This window comes from Musca vetustissima, unplaced genomic scaffold (genome assembly GCF_032173495.1).
Source record: "Musca vetustissima isolate MV318-11 ecotype Yass unplaced genomic scaffold, APGP_CSIRO_Mvet_v1 utg73943, whole genome shotgun sequence".
In the NCBI taxonomy this organism is placed as follows: domain Eukaryota; kingdom Metazoa; phylum Arthropoda; class Insecta; order Diptera; family Muscidae; genus Musca; species Musca vetustissima.
The window spans coordinates 32,070-58,567 of NW_026875274.1; the positions used below are offsets into that span (position 1 = coordinate 32,070).

Consider the following 26,498-nt stretch of genomic DNA (forward strand, 5'->3'; position numbering starts at 1 on the left):
CACCCCAGAAAAACAAGATTTGGAAAATATGCCAGGATAAGAAACAGAAGCTTTTGACTTTTAATCGGTTAAGAGGGTGCAAATATCACGAAATATTGCCAGGCTCAGAATATAGATCAGCCGAAATATAGAATTTCGTTGTAGCTGTGTAGAGTATTATGGTTGGCCCCATTTGACTATACCGCTCCGCTCACCAAGGCCAGAGTTACCATTTTTTGCAAATAATTACAAAGGTGGGTTTATGACATATATAAATAACACATACAAGGCTTTCGAGGACACTGATTACGATTCTGCAAGAAAAACGTAAAAATTTAATAGGTTGGATCGAGAACAGCGGCCATTTTTATACCCTTCACCATACTGTGGTACAGGGTATTATGTCTTTGTGCATATGTTTGTAACAGGCAAAAGGAAATGAGATAGACACATGGTTTCTTTTGAGAATATGCATAGAATCACTTTCTGAGTCCATTTAGGCATGTCCGTCCGTCCATGTATTTTTGTGAACAAAGTACAGGTCGCATTTATGGTCCGGTTTGGATGAAATTTGGCACAGTTCACTTATTAGGCCCAAGGATGAACCCTTTTGAAATTGGGAAAAATCGGTTCAGATTTAGATATAGCTCCCATATATATTTTCGTCCAATTTAAGGTGCACCAAAGTCCCTATATATCTTTCGATTTGCACGAAATTTGGCACAGCGTAATGAATTAGGTATAGAATGATGTGTGTTAAGTTTCCTGAAAATCGGTTCAGATTTAGATATGGCTCCCATATATATTTTCGTCCGATTTAATGTAAATGGTCCACCAAAGTCGCTATATATCTCTCGATTTGCACGAAAACTGGCACAGCGTTATGAATTAAGACTATAATGATGTGTGTTAAGTTTCCTGAAATTAGGAAAAATCGGTTCATATTTAGAGAAAGCTCCCATATATATTTTCATCCGATTTAAGGTGCACCAAAGTCCCTATATATATCTTTCGATTTGCACGAAATTTGGCACAGCGTAATGAATTAGGTATAAAATGATGTGTGTTAAGTTTCCTGAAAATCGGTTCAGATTTAGATATAGCTCCCATATATATTTTCGTCCGATTTAATGTATTTGGTGCACCAAAGTCCCTATATATTATTCGATTTGCACAAAATTTGTTAAGTTTCCTGAAAATCGATTCAGTTTTAGATAAAATCGATTCAGTTTTAGATATAGCTCCCATATATATTACAGTCCGATTTATTGTAAATGGTGCACAAAAGTCCCTATATATCTTTCGATTTGCACGAAATTTGGCACAGTGTAATGAACTAGGTCTAGGATGATGTGTGTTACGTTTCCTGAAATCGGTTCAGATTTAGAACACTTTTTCTTTTATAACCTCATTTTTTATTTTATAAGCTTTGAACAAGGCTTCGTAGTCTTATTAACCTATTGTTCAAATCGGTCTAGATTGGGATATATATTTTCATTGCCACGGAATTTTTAATGGTCTACCGACACATTGCTAGAATGATGAGTTTGTTCAAATATTTTCAGTTTTATATTTATCCGCCATATATAATTCTATATAAATTTTCGCCGAAAAAATAGCCACAATATGTAGGAAATTCCTCAGATTTTCGAATACAACAATCCTATAAGTGATAATTAGAAATTTCTAATTGTGGATTAAAAATAGAAGAAAAATTAAAAAAAAAAAACAAAGATCAAAATCAAGCTTAACCACTGAGCGGAGCAGTATAGTCGGACGGGGCCGACCATACGATACCCTACACAACTACCACAGAACTCTATCATTCTGCAGATTTTTATTCCGAGCCTGGGTAATGATTCGTGATAGTTGCGCCCTCTTGCCCGATTAGAGGTCAATAGCACCTCTTCCATATACTGAAATATTTTACTAACCCAACCCTTCTAATTACTTACACAGATTCGCTTCACCGTGGGTTGGGTTGTGATGTAAAAAAAAAAAAGTCCGGTCCTCTTCATCAAAAAATTATTATCTGATCATCAACGAAAATTATAGGCGTTGCCCTGGACCATAACTGGAACCTCATGGAACATTTCAAAGCGATCAGCGCTAAATTTCCGCCCTCTAGTGTGGTAATGATTTATTAAATAATATCTGAATACTTAAGCACTCGTAAATATTTACGTGTAATTCCCACATCCGAGTACATACGACAATATCAATATCAATTTAAAGGCCAACCACTCCTCTTGGATATACTATCAACTTCTCGGCTCTATATTTTTTTTTTTAATTTTTCACACAAAAGTCAGGTTCCATTTGACCCGCTAAATATTGACCGATCTTTATCAAAAATTAAGTATTTGGTCCATTTCATCCCTTAAATGTTAACCGATCTTTACCAAAAACAATAGGGGTCCTCATTGGGCCGAACCCTTCCTACGTGCAAAATTTCGTGAAGATTGGTCCATAACTGTGGCCTTGGGGCTGCACAAAGCTATAATACCCTGAAAACATATATATTTAAATTTTCCCATGAGTCAATAGTTGGCACTATTTGCGCGCAAAAACAATCAGTAATTGTGTCAATACAACAATTCATATACTAGCCAATTATATTTACACTGACTCACAAATCACGTGATTCAAGTTGAAATTAGGTCATAAATTTAAAAACGCTATTGTAAAATTAAAATTTCCTGTAAAGTATAGCCTATAATTATAACTCAAATAAATCATTTGTTATTTGTCATCTCTGCCTAAAACTTACCAAAAACATCGTCAATATTCTTAATTATATGATTAAAGAATTGACGATTATCCATTCTGGATTACAATATGAATTCATTACACACAATCGTTTAGTTTAGAAAACTCCAATAGTATAAAAAACAACAATAAATATATCTCTTTCTAAACGAACAATAACAAAAAAAATCGATAACAATGTCACTACACGATACAATAACACTGATTATATCCCTTTTATCGTTTAGCACTGGAGAAAAAAAAAACCAAAAATACTATTTATTATTTTCTTTTTTATCCTTGGGACAATTTATGATTGACACCAACCGCCGAGCAAAACTTTAAAACAACGACTAACTAAAGAGATTTTAAAAATGTAATTCATGACCTGTCTGTCATGCGGCAACGTCAACTTGACATCGATCCGTGTGTTAGTAGTAATGTCATCCTTTTGTGCAACACCTCCCTCTCCCCCATCCACTTTAGACGACTTTAGCCATTGGTCAAACAAGTTTAAGGTTGAACCCCCTACTTGGGGGGGGGGGGGGGGGCATGCTACTGTCTACCGTAGGTGGTTACCTATCAAACATTATTTATAATTTAAAACGCTGAGTAAACAATCGAAAAGAGAGAAATAACCGATTGGCCACAAATGTGTGTGTATGGTCAATTGTGCTACAAGAAAACGTGGAGACAGCAAAAGAAAACAAAAGACAAAACAAAGTATTGAAGAAATACAAAATAGACCCGAATTCAGTTAAAATTTTAATTGAATATTTAATGAAATAGAGAATATATTTCGGTACGAAGGGATAGAGGGAAAACGAACCACGGGTATTAATTTTTAGATGCACGCAAGTGGATGACCCTGAAAAATTACATGTAGAGTGGCAATTTTTTTTGGCATGAGAGACACTGTAACTTTTTAGAAACTATAGCGAAAAATATACGCCATGCGCCACCACATTTGTTTTAAACATAAGTAAATTCTGAACATTTATAATTGGTATTCATTAACCAGTATGGGAAAGACTCAAATGGGAGGGGCCGACTATTAATACCCAAATCACTAAGAATCGTATTTTAACGCATAATAAATAACATATGAGTGCTATATTTAACAAATAATTGTCATTCGGAATTGTCCAACTTTGGGTATGTTAATAAAAAAGTAGCAAACATGAATCGGGATTTGGGTTCTGAGAATCCTCAATAAATTGAATAGATGTCATTACATAACGAAAAAGTCACTGTTTGGTTCACCATTTGATCCGAAGGAGTTATTGCACCTTACTTCTGCGAAAACGACTACGGAACGACTGTCACCGTCACTTCGAAGCGTTTTATTATTATTATTTCAATTCATTAGTAAATTTTACTTGTGAAGCCCCAGCGCCAAAAAAGCTTTATAGGGGTTTTGATCACATGATAAACAACTTTTTGGGCTGCTTTTCCAAAATATGTTTTTCCGCAGCCATAGGATTCAGATTTTTTCGCCTTTTCACACAAAAGTCTTGGCTCATTTGACCCGCTTAACATTGACTGATAATTATAAGCTTCCCCGCGGAAAATTTATGATGTTCGGCTAATAACTGTAGCGTCAAGGAAACCAGTCAAAATTTAAGTTTTCGGTCGGTTTCATCCCATAACTAACATTGGATCATCACAGAAAGTTGTGGGCATCGTCCTTGAAAGTTGTTGTACTTGATCATTACCGGAACTTCATGTTGATAGTGTGATAATGGCAAGTCTAAACAATTTCAGAATTCGTAGACACATATATATATATATATCGTTAGCTAAAATGCAAAAAGGCGTAACTAACAAAAAATTGAAAATCGACTTTTTGAATGAATATTGTGAATGTCAATAAACTACATGTGTTGACATTCAAAAAGTCAATTTTCAATTTTTTGTTAGTTACGCCTTTTTGCATTTTAGCTAACGATATATATAACTGTTTAATTATAACTCCCACATCCATTACACACATACATATCATTAGTATTTATTGAAAGGTCAACCTCTCCGCTTCGATATACTGTCAAGTTCTAAAAAAATCCACACATTGAAGTCCAGGCTTTAAAGAAATCTTTACAAATTTAAATCATTGAAATCCAGACTTTAAAAATCATGACCAAATCCACACCTTGAAGTTTCTGGTTTAACGAATATTTCAATAATCCACGCTTTAAAAAAATCATGAACAAATCCACGCCTTGAAATCCAGGCTTTAAAAAAATCATGAACAAATCCACGCCTTGAAATCCAGGCTTTAAAAAAATCATGAACAAATCCACGCCTTGAAATCCAGGCTTCAACAAATATTTCAAGAATTCACGTCTTGAAATCCAGGCTTTAAAAAATCCACGTCTTGAAATCCAGGCTTTAAAAAATCCACGTCGTGAAATCCAGGCTTTAAAAAATCCACGTCTTGAAATCCAGGCTTTAAAAAACGTCTTGAAATCCAGGCTTTAAAAAATCCACGTCGTGAAATCCAGGCTTTAAAAAATCCACGTCTTGAAATCCAGGCTTTAAAAAACGTCTTGAAATCCAGGCTTTAAAAAATCCACGTCTTGAAATCCAGGCTTTAAAAAATCCACGTCTTGAAATCCAGGCTTTAAAAAATCCACGTCTTGAAATCCAGGCTTTAAAAAATCCACGTCTTGAAATTTAGGCTTTAAAAAGACCACGTCTTGAAATGTATGCTTTAAAAATCCAAGCTTTTACATCCAGGCTTTAAAAAATCCACGTCTTGAAATCCAGGCTTTAAAAATCCACGTGTTCAAATTTAGGCTTTAAAAAAACCACGTCTTGAAATGTAGGCTTTAAAAATCCAAGCTTTCACATCCAGGCTTCTAAAAAATCCAGGCTTTAAAAAATCCACGCCTTGAAATTCAAGGTTTAAAAAAGTTAAAAAATCCTCGCCTTGAAATCTTGGCTTTAAAGAAATCGTTAAAAAATTGAAATCCTTGAAATCCAGGCTTTAAAAAATATTTCAATAATACTCGTCTTGAAATCCAGGCTGTCATGCTTATTCTTTGGCCAGATTGCTTTCCCCACATAAAATTTCTTGATGTTCGGGTTATAACTACGGCCTCTTGAATGACCAGAAAACAGACAAAATTAAAGTTGTTGGTACATTTCGTTTCCTAAATATTAACGGATTATTGCAAAAAACTAATGGGGTATTCTGTGGCCAAAAGCGGTCCATATGCAAAATTTGGTGACGACTGATTCATAAATGTGGCCTGGAGCGTGTTCACAAATTATATGGACAGACAGACGGATACACATGTCTATATCGACTCAGCTAGCCATGATACACAAAAAGGTTGGTCCAGGACCAATATTTCGTACCGTTACAATCTCTTGAGCCAAACAAAGAAGTTATAATACCCTTACAACACTATTGAGTAGGGTATGATGATATATAATTTAAAAAAATGTATACGTTCACTTTTGAAACCACGAGATGGATAAACCTGTATAATTAACCCTTCAATCATAATTGTTCTTCCTCAGTAATTATTAATTTCTGTGATTAAAAATTCCATGGAAAGCCTTTTAACTCATATTTAATAAAACAACACAAAACATAAATAACAAAAATTTAATCACACCAAAAACAAACAATTATTTACAGTCCATTTTATTTAAATAGCAGTGACAATAAAAAGCCATTGAATAAACAAAGGAATGAAAAATAGAAACTGAAAACGAAAAAACAGATTGCGATGACACCCCATTATTAGTTAATTAAAATTCAACACAAAGGAAATAAACAAAAACACATATTTTATTATGCACCCGAACACACACATACACATGCAAGCACACACACACACATAGAGAATCAAATACTATATAATTTTCTTCTCAAAGTCAAAAAAAGGAATATCCACCCGCCCACATAAAATCAAAAAAAATGAAGAAGGTCACAAGAAAAGAGAACTCAAGTACCCCACTACTACTTACCTTGATCGCTAAGAAGTTGTGATTCCAATTCTTCGGCGCCGAAATTTTTCAATAACTGTCCATAGTTAAATGTATCTTTGAGGTCGTTATTTGTTAGATATTGTTCTGGTGTTTTACCCAACTGAAATAGATGACAACAAATATGAATGAAAAATGTGTTTATTGGAATAGTAAGGGAATATGAATCATATTAATGATTATTCAACTCATAATTGAGAGATGACATCAATTACATACGTATGGGTATGAACATATGTTATTTCTCATGAATTGTCATACAGCCCTATATTATTAACACCTTGACAAATATATATATATATACTTGAAGACATTTACTAGTAGTATTTGTGTAATTGGTGAGTAATTAAAGTTGATTATTATGACAAAAATGCTTGTGAGTCGGAGGATATATGTGCGTTATATATCTCATTTAATTATTTAGAATGTAAATAGCCAAAACCCGATGTTTGTCCTATGTGTGTCTTGGGGTCGAACATTCCTATTGGGGAATGTGGCGTGATTATTTTGTTTGTTCGCGACCCTATTATACTTCAAGATATAGCTTAATATCTTGGTTTGTAGCTATTGTAACCACAAATCGATATTTTAATGTTTTAATGATCTATTCTCAATTTTACTAGTTCCATGTCACTAAAACCCTATATGTATGTATTTCAATAAATTCGTATTCGTCCGAATTTTTTCTAAAACCGTATATATTTGTTCCAAATACATCAAAAAGAAATAAATTTCAATGATATAAGAACCTGTTTTCTAAATTTTTGAACCAGATATTCAGCAAATAATGCCTTATGCCATGTACAGACGAGCGTTGTTCGCTCTCTCATTCGTTGTTCGACCCCTAATTATGAAGTAATTACATAGTTCCCCATACAAAATTGTCTGAGCGAACACCGACTTTTGTACGTTGTTCAATTCGAATCACTCTCTGAATCACCAAAAATTTTGTCCCATCTCTAACAATTGAGAGAATTTATCGAAAATAAATTAATTTTGACAGCATGAAAAAATTTTTAAATTTTTCAAAATTTTTCAGTAAAATTGAAAATGATGAATGAAAAGTAACCCAAATTCTAGTTTTTATATATGCAGAAGGATGTAAATTTTGTTGTCTACGTAATGCAATATGCATTTCTTTCCCCTTGGTTCTAATTAGCGTACAAAACGAGAAACAAAAGTGGGGAAACCCAAACAAAAATTCTCCAATTTTTTAAATGTGACATTTGAGTTGAGAAAATATAAAAATGTATTGAAAACAACAATATTTTCAGAAAAAATGGAAAACATGAATTAAAAGTAAAGAGATAGGGGTTGATATTATAGTCAGGAGAAAGAGAATTATTTTTTCTATTTAGATCCATATGTGATTCACGCAAATATGTTACAATTTTGGTGTAAAACAAGAAACAAAATGTTTGAAATAAAAAAACTCTGATGACATGAATTAAGAATGGTGTTGTATGAACGGGTTAATTCATGTACGTAATTCTGAGAGCGAACTACGTTGTTCGAATGCCCGTCAGAACATGGCATTATATGCATATCATTTGGAAAATATCGATCAAACGTGATTAATTTTTTGAACCGAACAATTTTAAGTTCTATTTGCTGAATAATCGTTTTAAAATTTAGAAACCCATTTCTTTTGAAACGGATATTCAGGTAATAAAACCGGGTTTAATACATTATATGCATATCATTTTAAAGCTAGTAAACCAACGCGCTAAATTCATTGAACCGAAAACCGGTTCTTTTTATCTTCATTTTTAAACTCTACACAACTGTGTTGTCAGGGTATTATAGCTTTGTGCAGTCCCAAAAGTTTGTAACGCCTCGATATATTGGTCCTAGACCCATTTTTAAGTATACCGATCGTCATATCTCGACTAGCTGAGTCGATCTAGACATGTGTGTCCATCCGTCCGTCTGTCCATTATAATTTGTAAACACGATACAGGCCACAGTTATGGACCAATCTTCACGAAATTTTGCATGTGGGATGCGTTCTGGCCAATGAAGACCCCTATTGTTTTTGGGAAAGATCGGTTAATATTTAGGGGATGAAATGGACCACATACTAAATTTTTGTCTGCTTTTCTGGTCGCTCCAGAGGCCGCAATAATGGCCGAGCATCGAGAAATTTTGTATAGAGAAGGGGATCGGGGCAAAGAATAAATATGCCTTTTTTTATAAAGATTGGTCAATATTTAGCGGGTCAAATGGACCCCGACTTTTGTGTGAAAAATGACAAAATTTATATTCTATAGCGTATATATTTACCCCTGAAGGACATAGACCCGAGAAGTTGATATTATATCCAAGAGGAGTGGTTGACATTTAAATTAATACCAATTATATTGTTTAATGTGCTCGGATGTGGGAGTTACACTTAAATATTTACAGGTATCTCCATATTGGCATATTATTTAGTAACCCATTATTACTCTAGAGAGCGGAACTATAACGCTGATCGCTTTGAAATGTTCCATGAGGTTCCAGTTATGGTCAAGAACAACGCCTATAATTTTCGGTGATGATCAGATTATAATTTTGGAATGAAGTGGACCGAAAACATAATTTTTTGTGTTATTTTCGAGTCGATCTATAGACCACAAATGAAAGCCGAACATCACAACACAACCCACGGTGAGGGGAATCTGGACAATAGCTGTACTGAATACTCGTAATATTCGGAAAATATGTGAGTGTGAGGAAGAGGTGCTGTTTATCTCTAATCGGGCAAGAGGGTGCAAATATCACGAAATATTGGCCAGGCTCGGAAAATAAACATCCGCAGAAAATTTAAGTTCCGTGGTAGTTGTGTAGAGTATCGTATGGTTGGCCTCGTCCGACTATACAGCTCCGCTCACTGATTTTTTCATATTTTCGATTCTCCCCCGATCTTGTATTAAGATTGACACAAAGTCCCGGGTGGCTTCCATACAAAGGTACCTCGCATAAGTCCGTATTTTTTGAAGTTTGGGGATGGTATAAAACCAAATTGGCTGTAATATTATATTTTGGATTCTCTGAATATACCTACCAAAAATTGGCAATATGTTTACACTTAGGTCCCATATAATGGTACCACCTCCCTCCATTAATCAGTATATTATTGATTTGGGGCACGATTTTCAACCGAATAATTTGCCAATTGATATAACGGTACATCGCTCCCATACAAATTCGCCGTTAACACGTTGACGGACAGTTGCGTCTATAGCCTTCATGTTCAATTTCACTATGTGACATGACGGCTGTAGCAGCACAAATTTGCATTTACCAGCGTACAAGTAGAAGCCTAGTGTCATGTTTTCGAATTTCACTGGTTTCTACTGTCCGTCAACGTGTTAAATTATGTCTGTAATTTGGTTTTTCATATTCCCAAATAAATAACCTATCAGCAGACACTGAGAAGGGGATCTGAACAAGGAGAAACATGGATTTTTTCATGATAATCAGTCAATATTTAGCGGATCAAATGAACCCAGACTTTGTGTGAACAATTTGAATTTGGTGTGCTTTTTACAAGTATCTTTATAGACCACAATTACAACCTGAACTCCACAACACATCACAAGTGAAGGCGAATCTGGGCAACGAATTAGAGGATCGGTCCATATTTAGCCGTTCAAATCAATGAAAAATTTTCTGTGTACAGGTTCGCAAAATATGTCAGAGTAAGAAAATCGAACTGTTGACCTTCTGTGTACAGGTTCGCAAAATATGTCAGAGTAAGAAAATCGAACTGTTGACCTCCAATCGGCCAAGAGGGTCAACTGCGCACAGAAAGTTAGAGTTAAATTAAACGTGTACAGGTTCGGAAAATATGCCAAGGTAAGAAAGAGGAACTGTTGATCTCTCTGTTGATGTCACGAAAATGTGCTCAGACTAGGAAGGTAGACATACAGAAATTTAGAGTTCCGTGGTAGTTGGTTGGTCGGCCCAGTTCGACTAAACTACTCTGCTCACTGGTTTTTATATAAGGGTTTTTTGCAAAGACATTTTTCATATTGTACCAGCGGGTACTTTTGGAGTCTCATTGGATAGGATCTCCATATCAAAAGTTTTGGCGTACGCCTCTTGAAATTTTACCTCCAATTATAATCCGTACATAACGGTACACCCATTTTTGAGGATTTCAGATACGTTTTTTAACCGTATTGCTTTCACTTACTTTTGGTTGCAGTACCAATATCGATCCATGATCAGGTATAGTCCCCAAGCAAGGGTAACCAAATATTCGGTATTTAAATATTGTCCAGCTCGATTTATACTCATTTTTAAGAAGATATTGTCAAACAGGCAGCATCTTTTAGCGACAAATCCCGCGAACCAAGACTGTGAATTTTTTATTCAAGTACGAAAATTAAATTAAGTCATTGTATTATAAGTGAGGACTGTACTCATCAATTACCCGTTTTAACCGGCAAATTATCAGTTTTGCGAAAGAAAATGGAGCATTTTTGCTTTATAGATACGTGCCAGAGCGCAAAAGTCGACTTTTAGACTTTTTTGATTTTTGCCGACTGATGGAAAATCGACTAAAAATTTGATTTGTTTATATAATTTGTTGTCAAGCAGATAAATAAAGTTCTGGAATATGTAATGTTTGGCCAATTTGGTATAATAAAATAAGTATTTGTGAAGAAAATCGAAAGTCGACTTTTCGATTTCCTGAAAGTCGAATATATTACTTTTCAATACAAAAAGTCGATTATTTACTCATCCCTAACCTGAAAACACAAAAGCCCAAATAAGCGCAACTTCGATCTTAATATGTGTCTAAGATCTATTATACTTTCCGTAATGATGGTGCTTATTTTTATTCACAAATGTATATTTGTGACACCAAATTCAGTTCGCCTGAGTAAAATATATTATATCTGTGAATTCTTTTTTTATTTTACTTACATTATCCAAAGCCTTAGGATTGGCGCCCAATTGCTGTAGAACATTATAAAAATGTCCATTGTCATTTATAACTGCAGCATAATGTAAAGCAGTTCGTCCATCATTATCCGTTACCGAAGTCGTCTCAGGGAAACGGGCAGACAAATATCGTACAATATCTGAAAACAAAACAAAAACATATTCGAATTATATTCATTTTCCAAATATGAATCTCTCTGTGTAAATCCTCCAACTTACCACTATGACCAAATAATACCGCAACATGCAGTGGCGTTGCACCATTCGGTGATATTTCATCTTTGGCAATGGCAAACTTTCGTCGATCCAAGGCTTGTTGCAGATTTAGTAAGCTACCTCCGCGTGCAGCTTCGTGGACTCGACGAATTTTATCCTGCAAAATTTTATGTTAATATTTATTTTTCATAATTTATGCTAGGTTTAAATTGGCCTTCAAAACATTATTTATACGTTATTATTTATTTATTTAAAATACATCATGAGGTGTAGGGTATAATATATTTGTCATTTCATTCGCCTGAGACCCCTAAAGTATATATATATATATATATATATTCTTTATCAGAATAACATTCTATGTCGATTAGCCATGTCCGTCTGCCTATTTAAATCTCCATCGTTATATAAGTATTTATTATTAAAGATAGAGCTTCGAAATATTAAACACACTTTGCTACTATCGCTGGTATTGACGAGACTATCGATCTACCTTATAGTTATTCGATATTTTGGCTCCAAATTTATACTTTGGATTCTTATTGCGTGGAAAATCTTTCTTACCAAAAATACCTCCGGCTGTATTTGGTCTTCGGGCTTCTTTGAAAGTGAAAAACATATTTCCTGAAAAATATCCACGTAGGTCAACATTTTTATTGGTCTCTTTAGAGGTCTTCTTCTTCCTAAAGAAGTGCTGAAGATCTTCTTCTTACTTTAGAAGAGGTGGAGGTCTTAGTCTTCCTATAGATGAGCTAGAGGCCTTCTTTATCTTCCTATAGATGAGCTGGAGATCTACCTCTTCCTATAGAAGAGTTGGAGGTCTTCGTCTTCCTTTAGAAAAGCTAAAGAAGTGCTGAAAATTTTCTTCTTACTCTAGAAGAGGTGGAGGTCTTCTTCTTCCTATAGATGAGCTAGAGGTCTTCTTCTTCCTATAGATGAGCTGGAGATCTACCTCTTCCTATAGAAGAGTTGGAGGCCTTCTTTTTCCTTTAGAAAATCTGGAGGATTTATTCTTCCTATAGATGCGCTGGAAGCCTTCTTCTTACTGTAGGTGAGCTGGACGTCTACTTCTTCCATAAGAAGAGCTGAAGATCTTATTCCTGTAGATGAGCTGGAGGTCTACTTATTCCTATAGAAGAGGTAGAAGTCTCCTTCCTTTAGAAGAGCTAGAGGTTTTCTTCTTCCAATGGAAGATCTGGAGGTCTTCTTCTTCCTATAGAAGAGCTGGAAGCCTTCTTCTTACTGTAGGTGAGCTGGACTTCTACTTCTTCCTTAAGAAGAGCTGAAGGGTCTTTTTCCTGTAAAAGAGCTTGAGCTCTACTTATTCCTACAGTAGAGCTGAAGTCTTCCTCCTATGGAGGACCTTGAGGTCTTCTTTTTCCTATAGAAGAGCTGGAAGCCTTCTTCTTCCTATATATGAGCTGGAGGTCTACTTTTTACTATAAAAGAGCTTCCAACGTCCAGCTCCATTTTCGGTGTTTGGAAGGCCTATATATGTCCGTGTTTTAGCATAGCCCCAATATAATGGCCCCACCCCATTTTCGATGTTTTGAAGGTCAGCAAAGTTCTATATTTTTACAGAGCCCACTTTTCAAGGTTTTATCCACATTTATAATTAACACAAACGTACGTTTTCGGTATGTTTAGGGTCCTAGCCGATGCTTCCAACCTGATTGTTTCTTATTTAGTATTTCGGAGGAGAAACCATTTACAATGGCTAAGACACATCATGATGTATGAAAAGTTCAGACTTTCCGAACTCTACGACATTTTTCCTCTTTTAAAAATAAATCAAGTTTTGAAGACCCATCAAAATTATAGCACTTACCATATAATTTGGTACATTACGCAAAAATGCTTGGATTTCCGGCTCCTTGGCTTTCACATTCAATAGCTTCTGACCGTCACCATTCAATACGATTTGGGCCAATTGTTCCATATCACCAGAAGCTATGATTCTACTGATACGTGATTCCTTTGGAGGTTTGAGTTTTGTTTTGGTTTTTCATATTTTTTTGTTTTGAGTTGGGAATGAAGGAGTAGTAGGGTTCGGTGATGATAAAATATGATGGCGTTATATATCAAAAATAAATATAATTTCAATTTTTGTAAAAAAAAACACATAAAATATAAAAATGAAAGAAAAAACAAATATAAAGAAATCCAAATAATACACAAAGGACAAGACATAACAAATAAAGAAGGTGCATGGTGCTTTAAAAAAAAGGTGCCCAAAGAAAATTAAGAAATTAAATTTTGTTTATAGAAAGAATCAATTGGGAATGAAGAAAAACTTCGGTATTAGAAGAAAGTGTATGTGCCAAATATCTCTGAAGAGAACTTTTTTTTTGGAATAGAAAGTGGCAATGTTTCGAAAAGGTGCACCATTTTGACTGATTCAACGGAAATGTGTGACAGACAAGTGTGTGCTTTTGACAAGACTACGACGCACAAGGTCTTGTTAAAACTCATAAGAAATGAAAATATCAAAGATTGCAACATCAGCTTCAGTATTGTTTGTTTGCTGAGAGGAATAAAAATAAACAAACAGGACAACAATTGGAGTTGGTTTTTGAAAAGTTATACTTTATCATTATCATGATCATCAAGAATAGCAGCTTTTTGTGACTGAACTGTATTATCATCGGCAACTCCCTGGACAAAACCTTCAATGGCCAGTGCTGAGGTGGGCGATTCAGTGCCATCATCACCATCATCCTCCTGCTCGGCATCAGCATTTTCTTCCTCTCCTTCTTCTTCTTCTTTGTTGTTATTATCTTGTTCATTTGCATTGTCACTGTTGGCCTCCTCATTATTTTCGTTTTCTTCTTGATTTGTTTCTTCTTCATTTTGATTTGCAGTGTCTTCGCCCACCGCCTCTTCCGTTTCAGTTGCCTAGGAAAAAGTGGGAAGAATTTTTCTTTGGAAAGGAATTCTAGATTTTTTCGATTTTTTTAATGGCCAATTCAGCTAAAATGCAACAAAATCTACGATAATATCTAGGGTATTCATGCACTAACTACATTACTATTACTTATATTCGAGTTAATCTACATTCTTAGGTCACTATTCTACGACTTGAATGTTCTGTAAATAAATTTGGTTGGACTACATGGATATTTTTTTTCAAATTTTACATACCGCATAATACATCGATTGGGTCTAGAAGAATTTCGATATTAATATTTTTCATTTATGAATGGCTGAAAAAAGGCTTTATTTTTAAACCATATAAATTTGTCATTACTCCTCATATATAGGCTCGGATAATCGTATATTGCTAATATTCAGTTCAACCCGTCTAATTACATGTCCAGATTCCCTTCACCGTGGGTTGTGTTGTGATGTTTGGCTTATAATTGTGGTCTATAGAGCGGCTCAAAAAAAAAACACAAAAAATAAGTTTTTTTTCTGATCATCACCGAACGTTATAGGCCTTGTCCTTGACCATAGCTGGAACCTCATGGAAAAATTTCAAAACGATCTATGATATATTTCCGCCCTATATTCCGCCCCATGACCACACGGGTTACTAAACCATATCTGAATGCGTAAGTACATGTAAACATTTAAGTGTAACTCCCTCATCCGAGTACATACGACAATATAATTAGTATCAATTTAAAATTCAACCACTCCTCTTGAAGTGAAGTAAATATATATGCTATAGAATACATAGACCGATCTTTGTGAAAACAAGCCTGCTTATTCGTTGGGCCAATTTGCTCATCACTGAAAATTATAGGCGTTGTCCTTGACGATACCTGGATCCTTATGGAAAATTTCAAATCGATCAGGGCTATATTTTCGCCCTCTAGTGTGGTAATGGTTTACTAAATACATACGACAATGTAATTGGTATCAATTTGAAGGCCAACAACTCCTCTTGGATATATTTTCAACTTCTTTGGTCTATGTCATTCAGGGGTAAATATATACGCTATAGAATAAACATTTTGTAATTTTTCACACAAAAGTTAGGGTCCATTTGACCCGCTAAATTTTTAACCGATCTTTATCAAAGCAGGCGTGCCTATGCTTTGGCCCGATCCCCTTCTCCATGTAAAAAGTCGCGATGTTTGGGCCATAATTGCGGCCTCTGGAGCGACCAAAAAATCAGACAAAAATAAAGTTTTTGGTCCATTTCATCCCCTAAATATGATCCTATCTTTTCCAAAAACAATAGGGGTTTTCATTGGCCATAGCCCATCCTACATGCAAAATAACTGTGACCTGTATCGAGTTTACAAATTATAATGGACAGACGGACGGACACACATGTCTAGATCGACTCAGCTAGACGAGATATGACGATCGGTGGGTCTAGGACAAATATTTCGCGGCGTTACAAACTCTTGGGGCTGCACAAAGCTATGATACCCTGGCAACATAGTTGTGTAGGGTATAACAACGATATTATATATTCTAGTTCATCAGAGCTGAGATATTAATTAGATAAATTGTATACAGTATCTCTATCCACTTGTCATTTTCATTTTAATTTTAAAGTGTCATATTTAAAATACTACGTCGCACAACACTGACATATTTACTACCATTCAATATGCCAACGTCAATACAACTCTAAAAATAATGTATTGACTTGAAACTTGTCAGTGTGGTGTCATATCTCAAAGTTGCAACTGACGCTGAATAAAAATACTGAACTACAGAAATTCAGAAGACAATTCACCTGTTTGGTAAAACACACATAAATTGCATGCTTAGATGCCATTTTAGATAGCGCCGTAGTTTCGCGCCATGAAAAACGGGCGATTGTTTGACAGTTATGGCAAAATCGAAAAAAATATTGCAAAAAAAAAAAACACAACTAAACTAACTTGGAACGGAAGTCATTTAAACAATTTCTAGGTTAAAATACTATGAAAGTCAATATAAATATAAATGTACATTATATTATGGAAACAACTTTTAATTTCATTTTAAGGAGCACTATGGAATAAAATCAATATTGTGGGAGTTATAAACAAATATTTAGAGGTTATTACAAAATTGAAACTTTTCAATGGAATTAAAAAAGGAAACTTTAAGTAGGAGGGAAGAAGTTTTGAATTTCCATGCTTAATATTCATAACAAATATAGGAAATATCTAAATTTTACTTACATGTCTCATATATTGCTTTAATTTATTAGTAGCCTAAAAGTATGCTTTAAATTTGAAAAATATGTTGAATTGAGACTAACAAGAACAAATAAGACCTACATGTTGTCAAATTAATGATATACATGCGCTATCTCGAGTCCCTGTACCTCTATTTTGTAATTTTTTCCACCATAAATGAGACGAGATTTACCGGCCTTCTATTATTCTACAAAAATCTTGCCCCAAAAGACCTATCAAGGATTATGATGACTGGTCATTTTGATATTTGGTATGTATGATTCCCATAAATCGATACAGATTGAAATGACGAAAAGGGTACAAAGCAACATGTAGAATCAGAACACTTTTAGAATACATGAATATAAATTATATTCGTCATATAATTGATATTCGGGGTTCTTGAACTGTGAGCAATAATTTTGCTGGAAATATTCATTATACATAGCTCCATGTTTTCATATAGCACTCTTATTAAGGTCCCACCTTTTTTTCCAGAATTTTTAATATTTTAGACATATTTTCCTACCGAAATGCCCGTAATTTAATTTTAGCTCCATGTTTTGATATAGACTCCACAAATAAGGACTGGTCCTATTTTTGGTATATTATAGGGTTTAACAATTTTTTTTACTGTAGCATACGACTATGTTTTCATAAATCCCCAAAATAAAACGCAAGAAGAATTGTTTGTTTTTTAAAGATTTCAGCCTAAAATTTTGTATTCACATTGTCTGTGGAAATCACAGCATAACTCGCAATACCTAAGCAGTGAGCGGAACAGTATAATTAGACATCGGCGACCATATGATACCCTACACAACTAACTTTCTGCGGATTTATATCCCGAGCCTGGGCTATAATTTACACCATTTGCACGATCTTTAACGATTTGGAGTCAACAGCTAGTCCTTCTTAACCCGGCATATTTTCCAAATTTTGTTTTAACGGGGTGTTATACATTTTAAACCCTTCATCACACTGTGGTAAAGGGTATTACGTCTATGTGCATATGTTTGTAACAAGCAAAAGGAAACGGGATAGACACATGGTTCCTTTTGAGAATATGCATAGAATAACTTTCTGAGTCGATAAACGCATGTCAGTCTGTCTGTCCGTCCATCTGTCCGTCCATGTATTTTTGTGAACAAAGTACGGATCGCATTTATGATCCGATTTGGATGAAATTTGGAATAGGTCACTTATTTGGCCCAAGAACAAACCCTATTGGAATTGGGAAAAATCGGTTCAGATTTAGATATAGCTCCCCTATATATTTCCGTCCTATATAGGCACCAAAGTCCCTATATATCTTTCGATTTGCACAAAATTTGGAATAGGGTACTGAATTAAGCCTACAATGATGTGTGTTAAGTTTCGAGAAAATCGGGTCAGATTTAAATATAGCTCCCATATATATTTTCGTCCGATTAAATGTAAATGTGCACTAAAGCCCCAATATATTTCGCGATGTGCTCGAAATTTGGCACAGCGTAATGAATTAGATTTTGAAAATGTTTGTTAAGTTTCCTGAAAATCGGTTCAGATTTAGATATAGCTTCTATACCTGACCAAATGGAAAATTTAGTACCGGTTGCAGAATGGCATGTTAATGGATCCAATTTCATTTTACTGGTTCTTTAAAAATTTTATGTTTGTTAGAATTCATCCGTTGAATACACCCAAAGTTGTTAAGCATATCATATAGTCCGACTTTACTACTTTCCGAATTGTTTTTTATACCCTCCACCATAGTATGGAGGGTATATTAATATGCCATTCCGATTGTAACTCATCGAAATATTTATTTCCGACCCTATAAAGTATATATATTCTTGATCAGGGTAAAATTCTAAGACGATCTAGCCATGTCCGTCCGTCCGTCTGTTGTAATCACGCTATCTTCTGAAGGAATTGGGATAGGGTGCTGAAATTTGGCGTAGGGTTGTCTTTTGTTTGCAGGCAGGTCAAGTTCGAAGATGGGATATATCGGTCCACGTTTAGGCATAGCTCCCATATAAGGGTACCCCCCAATTTTCGGTACCCCCGTGTTTTTCAACCGAATTCGCTGAAATTTGGTACGTTGGGTTCTTATTGGGTACTAAATGTCTCCACAAAAAATTATGAGTATAGGTCCACTTTTTCTGTTAGCCCCCATATAACGACACTTTCTAACTTTCGGTATTTTGGGGGTTTTGATGGTATTTTTACATCGAATTGGCTGTAATTTAGTATTTTGAGTTCCTAATAGGTACCAAATTTCTCCACAAAAAATTATGAATAAAGGTCAATTTTTTCGGGTAGTGCCCATATAAGGGTACCCCCAATACTCGGTATTTTGGGGTTCTTGGGCGCGTTTTTCAACCGAATTCGCTGCAATTTGGTATTTTGTAGTCGTATATGGTAATAAATCTCCCTACCAAAAATTATTTATATTCGCCCCCTTTTTGGGGTAGTCCCCATATAACCCCCTTTTATTATTAAAATAGTTATCTAATTTGTTCCGCGTTTTGGGTTTGGTTCTAAGAGTCTGTCGTAATCATTTAACCTGCGTAGGATATCGAGATAAAGTTAGAACTTAAGGTTCGATAATGAACTATACATGGACTATAACCCGCATTTAGGCCTAGCACCTGTGTGGGAGGTATCAGAGGGAGTGGACCGATAGTCCACATTTTCGAACCTGAACTAAGTTTGGACTTAACGCTTTTTCACTTGTTTTTTATTTTACACAGACATGTCTTGGATTATTTGACCCATGGAAAGTTTGTGATTTCGGCTTATAATTGTGGCATTTAGAGCGACTAGAATACCAGACAAAAATAAAGCTTTTGGTCCATTTTAAACCCTATATATCATCTGATCACTACCGACCTACGCGTCGACCTTGACCATGACCGGAACTGCAAGCAAAATGTCCATGCTATCAGCGCCATCTTGTGCAGTGATGGTTATACTAAACAATATCACAATACGAAGACAACTGTAACTATTTACGTATAACTCCCACATCCGAGGACATACATCAATATAATTGGTATCAATTTAAAGGTCAACAACTCCTGTTGGATATACTATCAACTTCTTGGATCAATGTTCTTCACAAGTAAAAATATTCGAGATAGAATACACAGTTTTAATTTTTCATACAAATTCTAGGTCTACTTAAACCTCTAAATATTGACCGATCTTCATCAAAACAGTCAAGGTTTTTCTATAATCAGACCCTTTCTTTTTGTAAAACTTCGTGATGTTCGATTCATAAGATGGATCTAGGATAGTGTTGTGCATACCTAAATAAGGAGTTAGTTTGGTGAGCGTAACTGAGAATTCATCACTAAAAATAACTAAGGAAAAGAAAACCTATGAGAATACGTTTTTAACCATTTACTTTAATGTATGATTTTGGTATGTTTTGAGCATCGTCACACAAAGCTATAATAACTTCACTACATATTTGTATAGGGTATAATAATATACCTATGGTGTTTGGTATTGAAAATGCTTAAGTCGCATTTTCGATAAAGATTTTCTTGAAACATGAAATACCTCTTCAATGTAGGTCCAGGACAAACAGAAAAGTCAATTATTCAGTAAAACTCTTCCGATAAAAAAATTAGACACGAAATGCTCATACTCCGCGAAATTACCAAAATTCCGAGAATAATAAATATATAATCGTTTTCTTGTACAAATTCAAAATCATGTCAAAATTATGGACCTGGCCCTAAAATATTTTATTTTTTTACCGCCCTGCAACAATAAAAAGACTTATATATAAAAACAGACTCTTATATACACCTTCCAACTCAGTGTTGAGGATAGTCAGTGAATTATCGTCAAAAAATCAAAAAAAAAATATATAATTTGTATAAAACCTATGTTCCAAGTCATTTATAATATATGTACTTAAGCTCTACAACGGTAATGCATGAAGGATCGAATCAATAAATTTTAATTTACACATTAACCTGTTAGAATTTTGATTAAAAAGTCCCTACAATGTATATATTTATTCTATTCCCTCCTACTATTTAACCCTTACAATACAATTATTTGCCAATTACAACATTTAAAAATTTAGAATAAAACCCACATACAACAAACATATCAAATAAAATTTATATATTTTTTGGGTTTTTGTTTTATTTCGAACATGTTCTCCATAACATAAAGAAGATTTTAGACAATTACACACAATAACTTCAAGGAAAAATTCAACTAAATTATTACAAATATATATCGGTTACTTAATTTTATTATTTAATTGATAGAATCATGTATATATGTATGATGCTCTTATTAGACCACAAAAATAGAAGATAGAAACTACTGTGCCATAGAAATCACACACACATACAAAGTTTATGGAACTACTTCAAATAGGAAACATTTTTTGTTGGTTTATTTTTTTTTTAACTTATCACTTAAATAATTAGATTGCTTATTTCACAAAAATCGTATACGAATCCACAGTGCAAAGGTATTTGTTGTTGTTTGGTTTTTTTAATTATTTTTTGTTATTGTTAAAAAGAGAATAGATGGGGGAGAGGTTGGTGAGTTAGGTGTGAGAAGTACATTTGCTGTTTCTTTTTTTTAACGAAAAATAGGTTTGCAACAATCCAACACTACTTAGAAGTTTGATAATCAAATCAAAAAACATTTCGAAAGAATTTAGAGAGTGCCAAATTGTACCTCATCATCTTCGTCGTCTTCGCTACTATTCTCACCACTACCACCCGGGTGTGGCTTAGACGATTTACGACCACTGCCCTTGCCATTTAGTTTGTGTTCAGTTTTCGGAGTAATGGCAGCATTACCTACAACAATATCGTTCATTTCATTTTCATTCGTATCCTTGTGGCTGTTATTTTCCTCATAGTCATCCTCCTCGTGCTCGTTTTTGTTATTTTCATTTTCATCTGAAGTGGTAAAAATATTTTTTATTTTATTGGAAATATCTTTAACATTTTCTTTTAAATTATCCGTAATTTCATCGAATTTATCACTAATTTCTTGTTGGGTTTCTTTGAGGAAAGCTTCGGTAGTTGAGAGGTCTTGATCTTCCTCTGATGCTTTGGGGGATTTGGGAGGTGATTTTTGTGGAGATTCTGAGGATTTGTTATCATTTTTGTCATCTTGAGTTTTATCGTTATCCTCGTCATCTTTATTAGTTGTGCTAGCTGTTGCATTGTTATTATTTTCATCTTCTTCTTTCTCTTCGTTGTCGTGGTCCTTTTTATCGTCATTTGCAAAAATTTCATGTTGGTCCTTTTTCATTATTTGTGTAGCATCTAATAGCTGAGAGTTAGAGCTTTCATTATTAGTTATACTTTCTTTTTTGATTTCTTCTTCCACTTTTTCTTTCTTTTCTCCATCTTTTTCTGTAGTATTTGCTTCCTTTTCATTTTGATTGTCATCTGTTTTTGTTTCATCTTTAGAGTCTTTTTCATTTTCTGCCTTTTTACTACTTATCTCTTTCACCTTTTCATCAGGTTTTTCCTTCGTTTCAGCTTCTTCTTCTTCTTTTGTCGATTCCACTGTACCATCTTCATGCTTACCGTCATCCATGGGTGCCACATTTTTATCACCTTTTCCTTTATCTTCATTATCATTTTTAGGATCCTTATCAAGGGATTTATCAATTTCGTGTTTATCCTCATTTTCATATTCTACATTATTTTCTTTGTCATCTTCATTTTTCGAGTCTTTTGAGATTTCTACCAGTTCTTCTTTTTTACCATTACTTTCTTTTTCATTTTCATTCGCAGCATCTTTTGAGATCATTGCTTGCTCTGTTATTTGAGCTTCATTAGCTTTGATTTCCTCCTCTCCTTTTTCTTCGACTTTCTTTGTAATTTCCTCTTCGCCCTCCTTTTCCCCACTTGCTTTTTCACCTTCCTTGTTATTATCGTCTACTACTTCCTCTTCTTTGTGCTCACCTTTTTTGTCGTCATCCAACACAACCTTATTTTCATCTTCCTTGTCTCCTGTGTCTTTATTTTCCTCTCCCATTGTTTGACCATCCATTTCGTTTTCGTCTGAGGTGGTATTTTTTCCATTTTTATCATCATCTTCCTTAGTTTGGTCCTCATTTCCTTCTTCTTCTTTATCATGACTTTCTAGATCTATTTCTTCTTCTTTGGTCTTACTTTGAGTATCACTGCTTTCAATTTCCACTTTGGTCTCTTCAAGGCCATTGCTATCATTTTCCTTCTCTTCAGGTTTTTCATCTTTTCCTTCGGCAGCATCATCTAGTTCCTTTTCACTTTCTTCTTTGTCATTAGATTCTTTTTCATCAACTTCCATTTGATTTTCTTCTTTTTCCTGAGCTTCCTTTTCATCCTCGTCCTTTTCTTCCGCTCCTGTACTCTTTTCAATTACAGTTTCTTTACTATTCTCTTCATTATTTTCACTCTCATCTTCGTCATTTTGTTTTTCATTCTCCTCAATATCCGCTTCCTGCTTCGTATCCGGTTGATCGTTGTCATTGTTCGTGGCGGTGGCATTCGTTTCATTTACAGACTGTGTTTGTTTCTGTAAAAAGTAAACAATTGTCGACTGATTTCTTTTGTCTTTTTCTTGTTTTTGTTGTTGTAGTTTTTGGAGGGATTTGTTTTTTGTTTTATTTTTTAAGAACCTCTGCATTTTTTTTATTATAGGGAAATTTTAAGCACAGAGAAATATAGAACATAGATGATAAGATGGTATGGGCGTTAAAATCTTAAGGAGGTATGTTAAGCTTAATATAATTAGGATTTAAGAGAGAGAGAGAGAGAGGAGAATACCTACTCAGTAATGAAAGAAGAATGTCGTAATTCTATCCATAAAAGACCCGCTCTTCCGTAGCCTTAGTAGAACACATATTAAATAGGAGTTCTATGGACGTCTTATCTATAGAAGACCTGCTAATTATGTTATATACATGAAAAAATATTTGTATAGTAGCACCCTACTGCTCGCGTGCTCTCTTGACGAGAAATATGATGCCGATCCTGACATTTTTCTTCAGGAGACCTGTGGGACATAGTTCAACAATTGAGACTATTTGAGACGGGTTATATTTATAAAACAGTTGGAACTCTCGTATCTATTGACGACATGTTAAGGTCATATTTTTTGTCACAGCCTAGTAAAATATTTCCAATCTATAGGACGGCTCTTATAGGTCATCCAATTACAGAGACTGAATAGAAAGTCGAGAGCCTGTGGACGGTATTCTGGTCATAACTGCATTTTCCGAAGTGGCTATAATTTTTCATTTCGGTATCGCAGAGGAAACACCAATTCCCATATGAAAAAAATTATATAGGTCTATAGTTTGATATAGTTAACTATTTTTGATATTTTGACCGCCCTGATCCCATTTTCTAAAACGAAAAATTAAGCCCTCTCAGAAGTATCTGATCGTATAATTCGAATTTTGGTGTTTTAATCGAGGGTATATTATTTCGGACCTGTTGATGCGAAACTCTTAAAATGCTTTTCAAAAACCTATGGAAGATATTTTTGCGGTTTCTCCAAAAAATATGTTGGGAGAGGTATCAGGAGGAAGTGTCTCTATATATTTCATCTTGATACTAAAAATATAGTTTCATCGAAACGTTGACCATTTGTGGAAGAAGATCCTTATTTTAGTTTGGAAGATATAATACGTTATTAAAAGTTGGATCAAGTCGGTCACTCTCTTCCAGAGTTATCAAGTGCACCAGTCAACCAGAGAGACGAAAAGACATTTGTCCACATACACTTGATGTGAAGTGTAAATACACAAACTGAGGTTAAGGACAAAAAAATGCTCATGTATATCCTATAGTCCTTGTATAGACCTTCCGTATATGTAAGCCTGTATATAGTTCATCAATATTTCGTACCGCATGAATAGGCTGTTATTTGGCATACTAGATTTTCGGAGACTGACATACATCTATACACAAAATTATCAATGCAGGACCATATTTTGACATAGCTCTCATTCAAAAATCTCCCCCAATTTTCGGTATTTTGAGTTTTAGTCGCATTTCCCGAACGAAATTTTGGATTCTGACATACATCAGCGCCCAAAATGACCGTTATAGGTTTATGCTTTGAAATATTCCCTATATAAAGGTCCCATTTTTTCGTATTTTTTCAACCGAAAAGGTTCCTCTTTGGCATTCCTTGTTTTTGGTAGTTTTAACATATAAAAGTCCAGGCTTTGGTGAAGAAAATATTTATTGTCAGAAAATCTTCAATATAGATAAATTTTCATAATTTTTGCTACATAATAGTTTCTAGAAATGTTTGGCAGACCGAACTTAATCACATTTAAAATTATGTTAGTTTATTCCAGATGATGGATATATTTAATAGATAAAATTCACTAAAGTGGAAAACAACTTCCATATGGGCATCTATCTACTAGTATTTATCCAAGAACCATGCTGCTTATCATCGATATATAAGAGATTGGGGCAGATAAATTCAGGCTCGAATCTGGGAAAAATGGTGAAATATAGCAAACGAAATCTTTCGAAAATCCCATTAAAATATACATTTTAAGCAGACCTCCATTCTAGCTTTCGAGTTTCTTCCTTTTTATTTAAGTCGAATCTCTAATTACTTAAAATGTGAAAAGGGAAAAATGATATTTTGTTTAAGGGACCCCACCCATTCTCGATTTAAAATTTTGGTGATTTTCAACTGGCCTGCAAATGGAAGACGTGTAAGTTATATAAGTTACTGAAGACTTAAAGTATAAACATAATTAACAAAAAGTCTTTCTTTTTGACGCAGACATGATTTCTGATCATTGGAACATTCGATTCGAGGTTCAACATCCTTAGGATTTTCCTATACTTCTCTGGTAAATGATATTTACTGTTGCTCCTTTTTCTCTTTTTATAATTTGAAGATAGTAATTTTTTTGTCTCTCTCTCTATCTCTCTCTCTTACTCCAAATTTAAAAGCATATATTAAGCTTAAAGACATCCAGGTTTTAAACTGATTTATACCATCTTAAAATAGAATTAAAGGAAATATTTTTTTTAACAAAATGAACTAAAGGGGGGAGGAGTAAAATCAAGGCCGACAATGGCTTACTTTTAACAGATCATATTTTGTTTTTATTTTTTTTAAGTTCATTTTGTTCACATCATATGTTTGTCAGTAAAACATTGTGGGTTATGGGAATTAGACAATCAAGAAAAGCTTTTTTTTTGTTTTGCATAAGGATCATGGTGCTTTCAAGCATTTTTTATTAACATAACAAAAAAATTTAATATTTACAAAATTATTTCTTTCGCACAATCTTGTGTTTTGTATATAATAATCCCAATTGTTTCTTTCAAAATTAAAAACGAAATAAATTATGATAACAAATTATAATATAAGGAAAGCTTTTATTGTTTTATTTTGGCCTAGCTAGTTTTCTTAAAAAATTTTTAAAGCTTCTGGTTTTATAATATTCTTCCTAAATATTGTATTTACATACTTCTTGCCCTAACTTTAATCTTAAGGGGT

At 34.2% G+C, this 26,498-nt stretch overlaps 1 protein-coding gene across 1 annotated transcript in view; it reads right to left on the reverse strand.

The window, feature by feature from the left end:
• LOC133337756 (titin-like) overlaps positions 1–26,498 on the reverse strand; it is a 57,031-nt gene that overhangs the window by 2,622 nt on the left and 27,911 nt on the right. The window contains exons 10-16 of the mRNA XM_061545961.1: positions 21,966–23,534; positions 21,693–21,893; positions 14,509–14,769; positions 13,703–13,849; positions 11,878–12,031; positions 11,641–11,798; positions 6,706–6,826 (exon numbers count right to left, since the gene is read on the reverse strand). Coding sequence (XP_061401945.1) covers positions 6,706–6,826; positions 11,641–11,798; positions 11,878–12,031; positions 13,703–13,849; positions 14,509–14,769; positions 21,693–21,893; positions 21,966–23,534 — 2,611 coding nt within the window. The remainder of the gene's footprint in view (positions 1–6,705; positions 6,827–11,640; positions 11,799–11,877; positions 12,032–13,702; positions 13,850–14,508; positions 14,770–21,692; positions 21,894–21,965; positions 23,535–26,498) is intronic.